We start from the raw sequence: 13,529 nt of genomic DNA on the forward strand, positions 1-13,529 counted from the left end.
GCCACATTAGCCCGTGTTCATTAAAGGTCCCATAGAAGACTTACCCACTCAGTAAGCCTGGTGGTGCTCTCCAAGAGGTTTTTGGCATTAGAGATGATGAACCAGTAGTTTCCTAAGAGATAATGTCTTCAAAAATTATAAATTTTTTAGATTGAAGCTATCTAACCTTTTTTTTTTTTTTTTTTTTTTTTGTGGTACGCGGGCCTCTCACTGCTGTGGCCTCTCCCGTTGTGGCCTCTCCCGTTGTGGAGCACAGGCTCCGGACGCACAGGCTCAGTGGCCATAGCTCACGGGCCCAGCTGCTCTGCGGCATGTGGGATCTTCCCAGACCGGGGCACGAACCAGTGTCCCCTGCATCAGCAGGCGGACTCTCAACCACTGCGCCACCAGGGAAGCCCCTATCTAACCATTTTTAAGACAGATTCAAAATGACCTCAACTTTTCTTAACATCTTTTTTTCTTAGCCTATCTTCACATGCAGTTTTGTCTGCTTCCATTAGAGTGTTCTTTTACAAAACAACTATTTCCTTGATAGGAGTATCTATCTTATAGGAAGGGCTGGTCAGATTCTAGCTAAAGTGTGATATTTACTCACATCAATTATGATCAAAGCAGAGGTATCACCAAATGGCAGTAAGTCAGCTAAAAAATCCAGGATTAAAGGGGGAACAAAGACCATCTCTTAAAAAAAAAAATGGATCTGGATTTATTTGAATTAAGATATTTTGCTTCCAGAAATTACTTTCTCTGTCCTCTCTTGCTTTTTGGAATGCTTAATATTAAAGTTAACACTGATGGTTTACGAAATTAAATGAATTTTTCAGCCTTTCTTTGGAAACCCAATTTGATAAAAAGAGTTTAGTTTTCAAGATAAAGTAATTTTTAACCTTGATATTCGAGGTTTTAAACCTCAGTATTCAAGGTTTTAAAAAATTGGCCTAGGGAATTCCCTGGCAGTCCAGTAGTTAGGAATCCGCACTTTCATTGCTGAAGGCCCGGGTTCAGTCCCTGGTTGGAGAACTAAGATCCCACAAGCTGTGCGGCACGGCGCCCCCCCCGCACCAAAAAAAAAAATATTGGCCTAAAAATCATCTTTGTGCTGTGCTAGCTGGTTTGGTGGCTGAACTGGAAAGCAAAGATACTCTTAGACAGTTTGGTGGTTCCTTGTTATTTTTCGCTGTTGCTGCCATCCTTACAAATAGGATAGCAGATATGTCAACGTTCTTCTTCCTTTCCGTTCCAGCTTGTAAATCAGCCTCTGAAACAAAGGTGATATCTCATGCTGTGCGGCAGCCTGTTTTTCTTCGCAGCATGTCGGCTCCTTCTGACCTGGAAATGATTGGTAACGAAGATTTGGAATTTACTAGAGCAAATCAGAGGTAAATAACTAATGGCCAAGGTCGGATTCCCACCTGCGGCTGAACGCTGTCATCGCAACACACTCCCTGAGCGACTTTCTTGTTTGGCTGTAGGCGGCGCCACGTGACCAGCCACCGCAGCAGCTCCTTCACGCTCCTGCAGTCATTGGCCATCGAGGACAGCAGGGACAAGCCCACCTACAGCGTCCTGCTGGGGCAGCTGTTTGCTTTCATCGGCACCAACCCTGACCAAGCTGTACGTCACGTTTTGCCGGCCACAGGTGGATAGCACGAGGGGTCGTGTGACAGCAGGAGTCAGGTGTACTTCCTTTTCATGCGTTTCAGGTGTCCAGCAGCAGCTTTCTTTTGGCTGCGCAGACAAGGTGGCGGCGGGGAAACACTCGCAAGCAGGCGCTGGTGCACATGCGGGAATTGCTGACGGCCGCCGTGCGAGTCGGGGGAGTGACACATCTTGTGGGTCCGGTGACGATGGTCCTTCAAGGAGGACCCAGGTCAGTTGTTTCTGTTAGTTTATACTGTCCTGTCTGGAATGGGCGAAAGCCATTCCAGAGATTACTCTTGGAGCAAGATCTTAGATTTTAATGTTTTCCCATAAAATAATATACTTTAACAAAACTGGTACAGGATTTAGTTTTTAAAATTCAGCACATATAACAGAAAGTAAAAGTCTCCTTCCCTTCCCTTCCTAAATTCCACTCTGTTCATTAAGAGCTTGTTGTATCAACTATGCATACGTAATAGCTATTTCATTCTCTTTGTATGCTTAAGTGTGTATGTGTATGATTTTTTAAAAACTCAATTCAGATTATATTACACAGATCTTACTGTAATCAGTTGTTTTCCTCAATATATCTTGGATATCTGTGTCTTTTCAGGTTAATATGTATAGTTCTGCATTATAGCTTTTAAGAACTTCATGGACCTCCGTTGTATATTTAACTCATCCGCTACTGATGGACACATAGGTTCATTTATTGTTTCTTTCTCTCTTTCACTTTCCCTCTCCTTCCTTTCTTCCACCCTTCCTTTCTTCCTTCTTTCCGTTTTGGTTTCCTTTTGCATTAACAATAGTGCTGCAGTCAACAACCTTATATCCCTATATTTTTGGTGCTTATTTTTACTAGATCAAATTTATTTTTTTTGAATTTATTTATTTATTTTTGGCTGCGTTGGGTCTTCATTGCTGCGCGCAGGCTTTCTCTAGTTTCATGGAGTGGAGGCTGCTCTTCGCTGCGGAAAAAAACAAAATTTTAGTTCTTGCTCACGTCCATTGCAGGTCTGTCTTGGCTCATGGTAATCACAGAGAGCTCAGGACAGAGGAGGAGACCACCATCTCGAAAGCTTTCAGGGCCTTTGTCAGAGCTCTGGCTCGTTGGCCAGACTAGTCACATGCCCACCCAACCGCAGCGGTGCCCAGAAGGCGTAGTGAGTAACACTAGTGACTGCCACAGCTTACTTCCAGAGTAGTTTCTCTGTAACACTGGCAGCATTATTCCTTTTTCCCCTCATTACATTTCCCTCATGACATTATTAATGCCATGTGTCAGACATCTAAAGAAAAATGCAGAAAATCCCAAAGTATAAAATAAAAATGACCTGTAAATCCAGCATCTTAAAATAAAACCTATTAATGTTTTAGTGTATTTGTTCAGTCTTTAGTCTAACCGTAGTGATCTCCTATAATGTTTTTAGTGCTCGGATAGCACTGCATCATATCCCTGGACCTTTTCTAAGCCAATTTCCTATTTTTAAACCTTAGTTTTTATTTATTTTTACTATTATAAACAATATTATGTTGTATATCTTTGTAGATAAATCTGATAGTTCCAGTTTTCAGCTAACATTAATTGCCATAGAATCTATCCCAGGTTGTGTTTTTACATTGGGAAAGTCTTATTTCCCAACAGGATTCTCATATTCTGCTCATAATCAGAGTACGAACTTGCAAAGGATGCTTCGCTAATCTATTTGTGTCTTGGTTTTCTCATTAGTGCAATTGCATTTACAGTATTCAGTGCTGCATGGAATGTTGTAGCCATGCCTCAAATTAATGGTTTCATTATTAAATAAGTTTGGGAAATGTTGGGTGCCATTCTCTTGCTCCTAAAGATATGACAGACTTTAACCTTAAAAGGTTCTGAGTAGTCCTGCAGTGACGAACCCTGCTTACCTTTACCTAACGTGGGATTTCCCAGACTTTTCTCGTTTTTTTGGCTGTGTTGGGTCTTCGTTGCTGCACACGGGCTTTCTGTAGTTGTGGCGGGCAGGGGCTACTCTTCCTTGCAGTGTGCGGGCTTCTCATTGCAGTGTCTTCTCTTGTTGTGGAGCATGGGCTCTAGGCGCGTGGGCTTCAGAAGTTGTGGCACACAGGCTCTAGAGCTCACGCTCAGTAGTTGTGGTGCACGGGCTTAGCTGCTCCGTGGCGTGTGGGATCTTCCCGGGCCAGGGGTCGAACCCGTGTCCCCTGCATTGGCAGGCGGATTCTTAACCACTGCGCCACCAGCGAAGCCCTCCTAGACTTTTCTTGAGTGTAGGCATTGTCTTTGAGGCACACTTAGAAATCCTGCCCAACAGCCTTCTGTGATCCTGCAGTTTGGGAAACACTGATCTCCAAGATTCCTTCACTTCTGGATTCATCTAGACACTCTTGGGTTTCTCAGAAGAACTCTCTTGCTCTTGTGTTCACTATCGCCGTTCTTGACATGGTTGAGGAAGTCTGAGCTTTGGTTCTGTTCCCTAGAATTGAAGAACTAACCTGTGGTGGGATGGTCGAGCAGGTCCAGGAAGCCTTCGGCGAGACCATGACCTCTGTTGTGTCTTTGTGCGCCCGTTACCCTATTGCTTGTGCAAATAGCATCGGACTCTTATGTACTATACCTTACACCAGGTAAGCAAGGAAATGCTTTTTATTGTTAGTAAGGTACACCACAATGTAGTTGATTAAATGGAAATATTTTTTAATTAAAAAAATTGGATTTTTTGGTTTTGATTATCCAGTGACACTATCACTCTAATTAAATGAGCTTGTCTCCTGACAGACACTTAAAGTTACTATGTAAATTCCTTATTGTTGAGTTCCTGCATGATCAAATGTGGATCCCCATTAGGGATTATATTACATTGTCAAAATGGAGAAGTTTGAAGGAAAGAAATAGGTCCCTAGGAAATTACTTATATATTGAGCAAAATTTTTTGCCTTTGCACATTTATTTCCTCCCTTAGTTACTTGATTAATAGTTTGAAGATGTCAAGAATTCATTCTTTGAATCCCCTTATGATAAAATATGTAGTTTTTTCTTTTATGGTAACCTTGTGTTGATTCCATCGATTTTTACTTTGCTGTTCTATACGAACTAACCAGAACTTGAAGTTCATTATTTATGAAGGAAAATACTCATTCTAAAAAATTTCTATGTTGAATTATACATTGGTATCCTAAGTTGTGGACAAGAAACTATACTGACATGTTTTATGACCCTTTGATAACCTGAATCTTAAGTGAGAAGTTCCTAAGGGCTAGTCAGTTATATTTCTTTCATTCAACCCTTTCTGCCTGGCCCAGGAGTGAAGAGAAGTGCCTGGTGCGCAGTGGCCTTGTTCAGCTCATGGATCGACTGTGTAGCTTGAGCAGTCAGACTGAGTCCAGCTCCAGTGAGAAACAAACCAAGAAGCAGAAGGTGGCCACCATGGCCTGGGCAGCCTTCCAGGTGCTTGCCAACCGCTGTGTTGAATGGGAAAAAGAAGAAGGTGAGAAGCAGGATTCCTTTCTAGAACTCATTGATTTCTTCTATTGATGTGTTTATGTATTAAGTATTTGTGCTGGATGGGGGAAAGAAAAGCTATATTAAATTACATAAGTAGATTGGTTGAATCAGTTATGATATCATGGGAGCCTCTTCATCGGCATGCTTCTGTGAAAATTTATCACTACTCTATGACAGTAAACAGTATCCTAACCTGGAGGACATTATGCTAAGTAAAATAAGCCAGACACAGAAAGACAAATACTGCAGCCATCTCACTTATATGTGGAATCTAAAAAAGCCAAACTCATAGAAACAGTAGAACAGTGGTTGCCATGGTTAGGGGGCAGGGGGGAAATGGGGAGATGTTGTTCAAAGGGACAAACTTTCAGTTATAAGATGAATAAGTGCTGGAGATCTAATGTACAGCATTGTGATTAGAATTAATAATACTTTATTTATACTTTAAAGTTGCTGAGAGAATTAATCTTGTGTTCTTATCCCCTCCCACACACACAGAAAGGTAACTATGGGAGGTGATGGATGTATTCACTAACTTGATTGTGGTAATCATTTCACAATGTATATGCATATTAAATCATCACGTTGTACACCTTTTAAAAAATTCACGTTCTACAATCTGAATATATGCAATTTTTATTTGCTAATCATACCTCAGTAAAGCTGAGGGGGTGGGGAGGAACGATAACCAGCTGAAGGAGTACAGTAACCCCAGGAAATTGAAGACATCTTTCATTTCCTTTTTGTCAACACTGCTAATGGTGTCCGAATAAATATTTTTATGCAATGATTTTTCAGTTGCACTTTTGAGGTGCTATTTCCAGATTATATTTTCAGTCACCAATCCAATTTAAAAAGTAAACTTGAAGGATAACTTCTCCATAGTATCCCAGATATATAGCTTGTTTATTTATTCATTCACTCTGTGTTTTATTGTCCTGAGAGCCAGGCATAAGATGAATAAGGCATTGTTCCTCACCTTAAAACATATGGTCCAGTGGGGGAAATAGACCAATGAACAAATAATTACCGTGCAATCAATGCCATGATCAAGGTGCACACAAAGTGCTATGGGAGCATAGAGGTCCCTACAGACCAGCTGTGCTAGGGATCAGGCAAAGCTCTCCAAAGAAGGTGGCATATGAGTTCTTCTTGAAGGATAAAGAAGACTTCTAGGCAGAATGAACAGTAAATGGCAAATAATTTTTGTGGCCTTTACGAGAGATGTTTGGGGAAGGCTCTGGAACTACAGTGAAAATGGAAAGACCCAAAAATGTCTTTTATTGTGTTTGAGGAGAGGTAGGGTGTGAGTTAAACATCAAGATGTTTTCCAAAAAAGAAACAGACTCGCAGATATAGAGGGCAAGCTAGTGGTTACCAGTGGGGAGAGGGGCGGGGAGGGGCACTATAGGGGTAGGGGACTAAGCAGTACAAACTATTGTGTAAAAAATAAGCTACAAGGGTATATTGTACAACATAGGGAATATAGCCAATATTATATAATAACTATAAATGGAGTACAACCTTTAAAAATTACAAGTCACTGTGTTATACACCTGTAACTTATATTGTACATCAACTGTACCTCACTAAAAAAAAAAAAAAATCAAGGTGTTTTCATCACAGTAAAATGGTGATTCTTGCCTGTCAATCAAAGTATGTTCCTGGGTTTTGTGTGGATTAATTATATTCAGTTTTAATTAAGAGGAATGTCTTTCCCCAACACTGAATCATTTTTCAAGTTACCGTTACCTTGTTTATATTCAGTTGTTATCTAATGAGGAGACACTAATTGGATGGCTAATGAAATACTGAGCAGGTTAAAGAAAAGTTGGGCGAAGGGAGGGCTTTAATTCAGGCTCGCCACACCTGCAGACTCTCCATGCCTTCCTGGAGCTTTCACCGCGCTTCTCCTTTCTTGCACTCTGAAGGCGGCTCCACAGAGGCTGTGCACTCAGGTCTGGCCCGTCAGGTGTCCAGCCTTCTCACTAACCACCTCGCCCGAGCGACAGAGAGCTGCGGCAACCAGGCTGCCGGGAACGATGCCCTCCAGGACGTCCTGAGTCTTCTCAATGACCTCTCGAGGTAAGGAAGGCCCTGCTGGAGCTGTGGGAGGAGGTGGCTTTTCCTCTGAGTGATTTGGCTTCCTTTGCGGGTGGTTGTCTTTAGAAACATCTAACTTACTAGGCCATCCTGATATGCTCCTGCCTCAAGAAAAATAGCAGAGGATGAAGTCATTGAAAAATAGCATTTAGTTCCAAAATAAGAAAATTATTTAGGTGAATATCTACATCATAAAATAACATTATCATTTGCTTCAATACTTTACTGGCAACAGCTGCTAACCTTTTGAGTCAATACAATTACATTCAGTAACCAAACATCTTTACCTTCATTATAGCAAGATTAAAGAATAATCAGACAGGACCTGTAATTAATTCGCCTTCTCATGCTGTGTCTTTAAAAGAAGATATTCTGTGGAGGTTTAATCATGTGTGAGCTGTGAGGCCCACAAAAGCTTGTCCACATAAGGCTGCTTATTCTTTGGTTTCTGCTGAAATATAACAGGTTCAGCTGTGGCAGATCCCACACTCCTGAGGGCAGTACAACACTGTATGATCTCTTTGGTCTTGAAGCACTTCTTAAAAAGGAATAAAAGACTAAACTAAAAGCCTCCTAGCTTGGGTTTCTAAGTCTTGGTGTTCTGTGAATCGTGCTGAACTATAGGATCTCAATTAAATGAACATCAGGTATCAGAAAATGTTCAAAAATCTTTTAAAGTATTGTTGGTCAATTATGAGCTTTCATCAGATGTTTACAAAAAGCCTTAATTCTCCTTCATAAAAACATATTGCCAAATCTGTGTCTTCCTCATTAAATACGGTCATCAGTTTGTTTAACCTCATTTAGGCAACTTTTGCTTCTGAATTTCTGTACATAACATTCTCAGCATTGTGGACCTTTTCTTCCTCCTTTTGCAGGAGTCACATAGGTAAAGCCATCCTGAGCCAGCCAGCTTGTGTGTCCAAACTCCTCTCCCTGCTGCTTGACCAACGCCCGTCCCCAAAGCTGGTTCTTATCATTCTTCAGCTGTGCCGGGCAGCACTCCCGCTGATGAGCGTAGAAGACTGCGGGAATGTGGAGCTCCCACCCTGGAGCTACTCTGTCCCCTCCCTAAACAGCGAGCAAGAGGATCCCAGCGACCCAGCATCCAAGATCGCCTCGTTGCTCTTAGCAAAGCTAGCAGATTACGTGGTCCCAGGTGAGTAGCCTCCTGGGCGGAAGAATGGCACTGAGGCGCTCACTTCCTGTGGACGGTCAGACGGAGCTTTCCCTTGTCCACAACTGCAGCTGTGCTTCCTGTGATAAAAGGGAGAGAGAGCGGAGAAGGGACAGAGCGGGAGAGAGGGAGGAAGAGAGATTCCAGAGCCAGTGCTTTCCTTATACAGGGGAGCCGCACAAACAACTTGGCAATTTTTCTGTTTGCTTAAAGGATGTCAGACAGTCCTTTCTCCAACCGCTTCCGAACCTGACACCACGTTGACAAAAACGAGCCCCAAGAGTTCCTTAAAAGGAGATAAAGACCCTGGAGAAGAGAGTGAAGCAGTGGATGGCAAGCTCTCTATCTTTATCCACAAGCGGGAAGACCAGTCATCCCATGAAGTTCTCCAACCATTACTAAGGTGATGATTGTAATAGCTACATGCCATCAAGCACTAGCCATGTCGCAGGCACTGTGCTGAGTAAGCCCCTTACAGGTATCAACTGTCTCAGCCCTCGTAACACCCCTAAGAGGTAATCAATATTACTATCATCCCTGTCATTACATATGGAGAAACTGAGGCGGAGCTGAAATATAAATGCAGGTCCCTCTGACGCAGAACCCAAACTTTTTTTTTTTTTTTAGATTATAATCATTTATTCCTTTTGATTTTTTTTTTTACTGTTTGAAAAAATGAGGTATAATTGACATACAATATTATATTAGTTTCAGGTGTACAACATAATGATATATTTGTATATATTTCAAAATGATCACCACAGTACGTCTAGTTAACATATGTTACCACACATAGTACAGATGGCTTTTTTTTTTCCCTTGGGATGAGAGCTTTTAAGACCTAACTCTTAATAATTTTCAAATACCCAATGCAGTATTATTTTTATTTATTTATTTATTTATTTATTTATTTTGCTTTATAACAAATTTAATCAGTTATACATATACATATGTTCCCATATCCCCTCCCCTTTGCGTCTCCCTCCCACCCTCCCCATCCCACCCCTCCAGGCGGTCACAAAGCACCGAGCTGATCTCCCTGTGCTATGCGGCTGCTTCCCACTAGCTATCTACCTTATGTTTGGTAGTGTATATATGTCCATGCTGCTCTTTCACTTTGTCCCAGCTTACCCTTCCCCCTCCCCATATCCTCAAGTCCATTCTCCAGTAGGTCTGTGTCTTTATTCCTGTCTTACCCCTATGATCTTCATGACATTCTTTTTTTCTTAAATTCCATATATATGTGTCAGCATACAGTATTTGTCCTTCTCTTTCTGACTTACTTCACTCTGTATGACAGACTCTAGGTCCATCCACCTCATTACAAATAGCTCAATTTCATTTCTTTTTATGGCTGAGTAATATTCCATTGTATACATGTGCCACATCTTCTTTATCCATTCATCCGATGATGGACACTTAGGTTGTTTCCATCTCCGGGCTATTGTAAATAGGGCTGCTATGAACATTTTGGTACATGTCTCTTTTTGAATTATGGTTTTCTCAGGGTATATGCCCAGTAGTGGGATTGCTGGGTCATATGGTAGTTCTATTTGTAGTTTTTTAAGGAACCTCCATACTGTTCTCCATAGGGGCTGTACCAATTCACATTCCCACCAGCAGTGCAAGAGTGTTCCCTTTTTTCCACACCCTCTCCAGCATTTATTGTTTCTAGATTTTTTGATGATGGCCATTCTGACTGGTGTGAGATGATATCTCATTGTAGTTTTGATTTGCATTTCTCTAATGAGTAAAGATGTTGAGCATCCCTTCATGTGTTTGTTGGCAGTCTGTATATCTTCCGTGGAGAAGTGTCTATTTAGGTCTTCTGCCCATTTTTGGATTGGGCTGTTCGTTCCTTTGCCACTGAGCTGCATGAGCTGCCTATAAATTCTGGAGACCAATCCTTTGTCAGTTGCTTCATCTGCAAATATTTTCTCCCATTCTGAGGGTTGTCTTTTGGTCTTGTTTATGGTTTCCTTTGCTGTGCAAAAGCTTCCAAGTTTCATTAGGTCCCATGTGTTCATTTCCGTCCCTATTTCCATTTCTCTAGGAGGTGGAGAACCCAAACTTTTAACCCCAACTCGGTACTGTCTCTTCAGACCCAACAGAGTGAAAATCCTGTTGAGAATGTATCATTTGTGTCCTACGAGGAGTCTATAGTGTGACGTGGGCTTTGAGAAGGAATAATGCAGCTTGGTTTTCAGTTATTGGCATCCTTCAGCCATCAGTAAATTTAGGGATACCATTGACTGTGAGGTGAAGAAATAAGAAACTTTTTTATAGCTTTATTTAATCGAAGGATGAATGGTATGATTGCTCAACAAGGAAGTAAAAATATATAATTACTGTCCAAAGATTACAAATCTACAGTGCCCTGTCAGTGGAATCCAGGACAACGAGAAGGTCCCACAGAGCACAAGGGAATTTAGGAGACGTGTTTATGTCTCAGATGGAAGAGTCCTCTCTTCAAATAAATGATTGAATGATGGTGTCATCCTCATAATTGGATCCTTTGTCTGCCATCATGGCAACCGAAAGCACTACTAGGCTGTTGGCATAGACTAAGCGGGGGTCAGGGCAAGTCAGCACATAGATGAAGAAACTTCCAAGGAACATTCCTGGGCACTGTGAAACGTCATAGTACAAATTTGGTGAAAGATCTTTTTGAGAGCCAGGTTTAGGAGGTAGGGGGAGCTGAATTATTAGAAAGGAAGATCCAGTCATTCACACAAAGGCAGCAATCAAGGCTGTTGTTAAAATCCCCTCACTTTGGGATTTAGATCACTCATTGAGGCCTCCCTCACCTGTGACCATGCCTGTAAAATCATTGCCTGTCTCTGCCTTCCCATTTTAGTAGCTCAGAAGGACGGCCCTTCCGACTTGGTACTGGTGCCAACATGGAGAAAGTCGTGAAAATGGACCGAGACATGACAAAGGTAACCCCAATAGGAAGGAGCCTGCTCCGCCAAGACCTGCAGTCGAAGAACATATGCCAGGCTTCAGGTTTTCAGGAGAAATTTTTTAAAAATTTCAAGTTACCACAGGGTGAGAAATTGAAGACAGTGGCTTAACTGAGGCCATTTTCAAGAGAACTAGTCAAAATCAATGTATCATTAACATTAAAATGTAGAGGAGAACTCTTGGTTTTGACCTAGAAATTTTCTTAGCTCTGTTAAGAAAGTTCTACAGCCTAAAAATACTTTAAAAGTGATCAAAAAAAAAATGTGACCATAGGGTGAAAGGTTAAAAGAGTAATAATAGTAGATAATAAGAAATAAAGACAAAAAAGCCCATGAAAATATAAAAATATGCTCAGGCTCACAGATTACACGATAAATAATTAAAGGGAAGTAATAACACAATAGTAGTGTATCATTTTTACCTGTCGCACTGATAATGTTAAGATTGATGGTACCCATTATTGCCAAGGTGAGTGTAAATAGGCATTTTCAAGTATCCAGAGACAAGCCTGTCCTTGGCAGTTCTGTTTGTAAAAAACAAAATAGAATCTGTGTGCCCATAAATAGGGGATTTGTTAAAGAAGTTATTACATTCATATAATGAAATACTGTACAACTATAAAAATAATCAGGTAGGTCTAAATATATAGACATGGATATTCATGATATTTTATGGTATCAGGTTCATATCGATCACAATTCATGATGTTTTGATAACTGATAAAAAAGAAATCAAAACTGTGTAGCGTGGCCTATGATTATGTATGTCAGAATCTGCATGGAAAAAATTCTAGAGGACTAACAGTGATCTCTGGGTGAGGACAAAGGATGTTTGTGGAGATTTAACTTTCTACATATAATATTTTAATATTTGAATTTATAAAAATGAGCCTGGATTAGGGGAAACCGATTTTTTAAAGTATAGTGCTGAGAAGAGCAAAAAGAATATCATAAATGTCTCAATCTGATCCCCAGGGTGGCTGTTGTGAGGTGATTACAGAAGAGGCGGCAGCTGCTCTGAGAAAAGCAACCAAGTGGGCACAGTCAGGCCTCATCGTCAGCGTCGGGCCACCCGTGGAATCGCTCAACCCAGAGACGGTGAGTGGACTGTCCACAGGGGACAAGAAGAAAACCGCCCAAACTTCCATTTGCCGAGAGAGGAACTCTGAACTTGCCAGGTAAAACCTTTCACAGGGTGGCAGCTGTCTGCACTCTTCTCAGACTTACTTTGTAAAGGATTTGTTTTGAGGGTTTTAATTTTATATCCTCCCCTTGACCTGCTGGAAATGAGGACTGAGGGCTTAAAATACCCATCCGTTGTAGCAGTTGTTCTCAAAGTCCAGTCAGAAAGTGGTGACCATCCAGGTGGATCCGAGGTTGTGAGGGTCGAATAGGGAGGCCCCCCGGGCTGAGTAGACGTCTGTGGCTGGAGGATTGTTTTTCTGAGAAAGGCCACCACCAGGAACACCAGCTATAGTTTTTATGAGTAGTAGAAATAGTAAACTCTGTCCCTGCTGCCTTTACTTCATCCAAACAATACTTGTCACCATCCCAACTGTACACAGAAGCTTCTTTCTAGTTGGAGGAAGGATAAATGCGTGTTGCCCCTGGGAAGTTTGTGTGAGGTTCTGTGCTTGCCAGCCAGAGGCAGATGTAGTGTAGGTCCTCTCCTTGATCACGATGGTTTATACAGTTAAAGGTTTGAGATCCATTGTTTCCAAGGCTTCTTCAGTTACCAGAAAGAATGGGAGTCACCGAAACCCACTTTTTCCAGAATTTATAACTAGAAAATGTTCGCATCTGGTGCCAAGCCTGAAGCCACTCGTCTGCCTTATTCACCATCACTGGGCACTGACACTTTTCCCTGTTGACACTTGCAGGACCGACCCTGTCCGACCTTTCATCAGTGGGCATGTGGCAAACAGCATGGCCGCAGAAGTGATCGCCTTGCTTCACAGCTTGCTGATGGCGCCTGAGTCAAATGCTGCTCAGATATGGACCACGACAGCAGAGAAGGCTAGTACGCTGTTGCTGCTTAAAAGAGGAAGCAAGACAGAAGTTAATGTTCTGTTCTAGCAAAGGACATGCTAACAAAGAGAGAGTTCCCAAACTGGCCAGATATACTTGTTAACTGTGTTTCCCC

At 41.7% G+C, this 13,529-nt stretch overlaps 1 protein-coding gene across 1 annotated transcript in view; it reads left to right on the forward strand.

Moving 5' to 3' along the window:
• Window positions 1-13,529, forward strand: part of HECTD4 (HECT domain E3 ubiquitin protein ligase 4) — a gene marked incomplete at both ends in the record, with an annotated part of 188,671 nt that overhangs the window by 109,971 nt on the left and 65,171 nt on the right. Inside the window, 11 exons of the mRNA XM_079717670.1 lie at window positions 1,244-1,379; window positions 1,473-1,614; window positions 1,704-1,870; window positions 4,120-4,266; window positions 4,942-5,126; window positions 7,075-7,228; window positions 8,125-8,405; window positions 8,637-8,826; window positions 11,281-11,362; window positions 12,362-12,564; window positions 13,267-13,402. Coding sequence (XP_079573796.1) covers window positions 1,244-1,379; window positions 1,473-1,614; window positions 1,704-1,870; window positions 4,120-4,266; window positions 4,942-5,126; window positions 7,075-7,228; window positions 8,125-8,405; window positions 8,637-8,826; window positions 11,281-11,362; window positions 12,362-12,564; window positions 13,267-13,402 — 1,823 coding nt within the window. The remainder of the gene's footprint in view (window positions 1-1,243; window positions 1,380-1,472; window positions 1,615-1,703; window positions 1,871-4,119; window positions 4,267-4,941; window positions 5,127-7,074; window positions 7,229-8,124; window positions 8,406-8,636; window positions 8,827-11,280; window positions 11,363-12,361; window positions 12,565-13,266; window positions 13,403-13,529) is intronic.

The sequence above is a fragment of the Hyperoodon ampullatus genome (genome assembly GCF_949752795.1).
Source record: "Hyperoodon ampullatus genome assembly, chromosome: 13".
In the NCBI taxonomy this organism is placed as follows: domain Eukaryota; kingdom Metazoa; phylum Chordata; class Mammalia; order Artiodactyla; family Ziphiidae; genus Hyperoodon; species Hyperoodon ampullatus.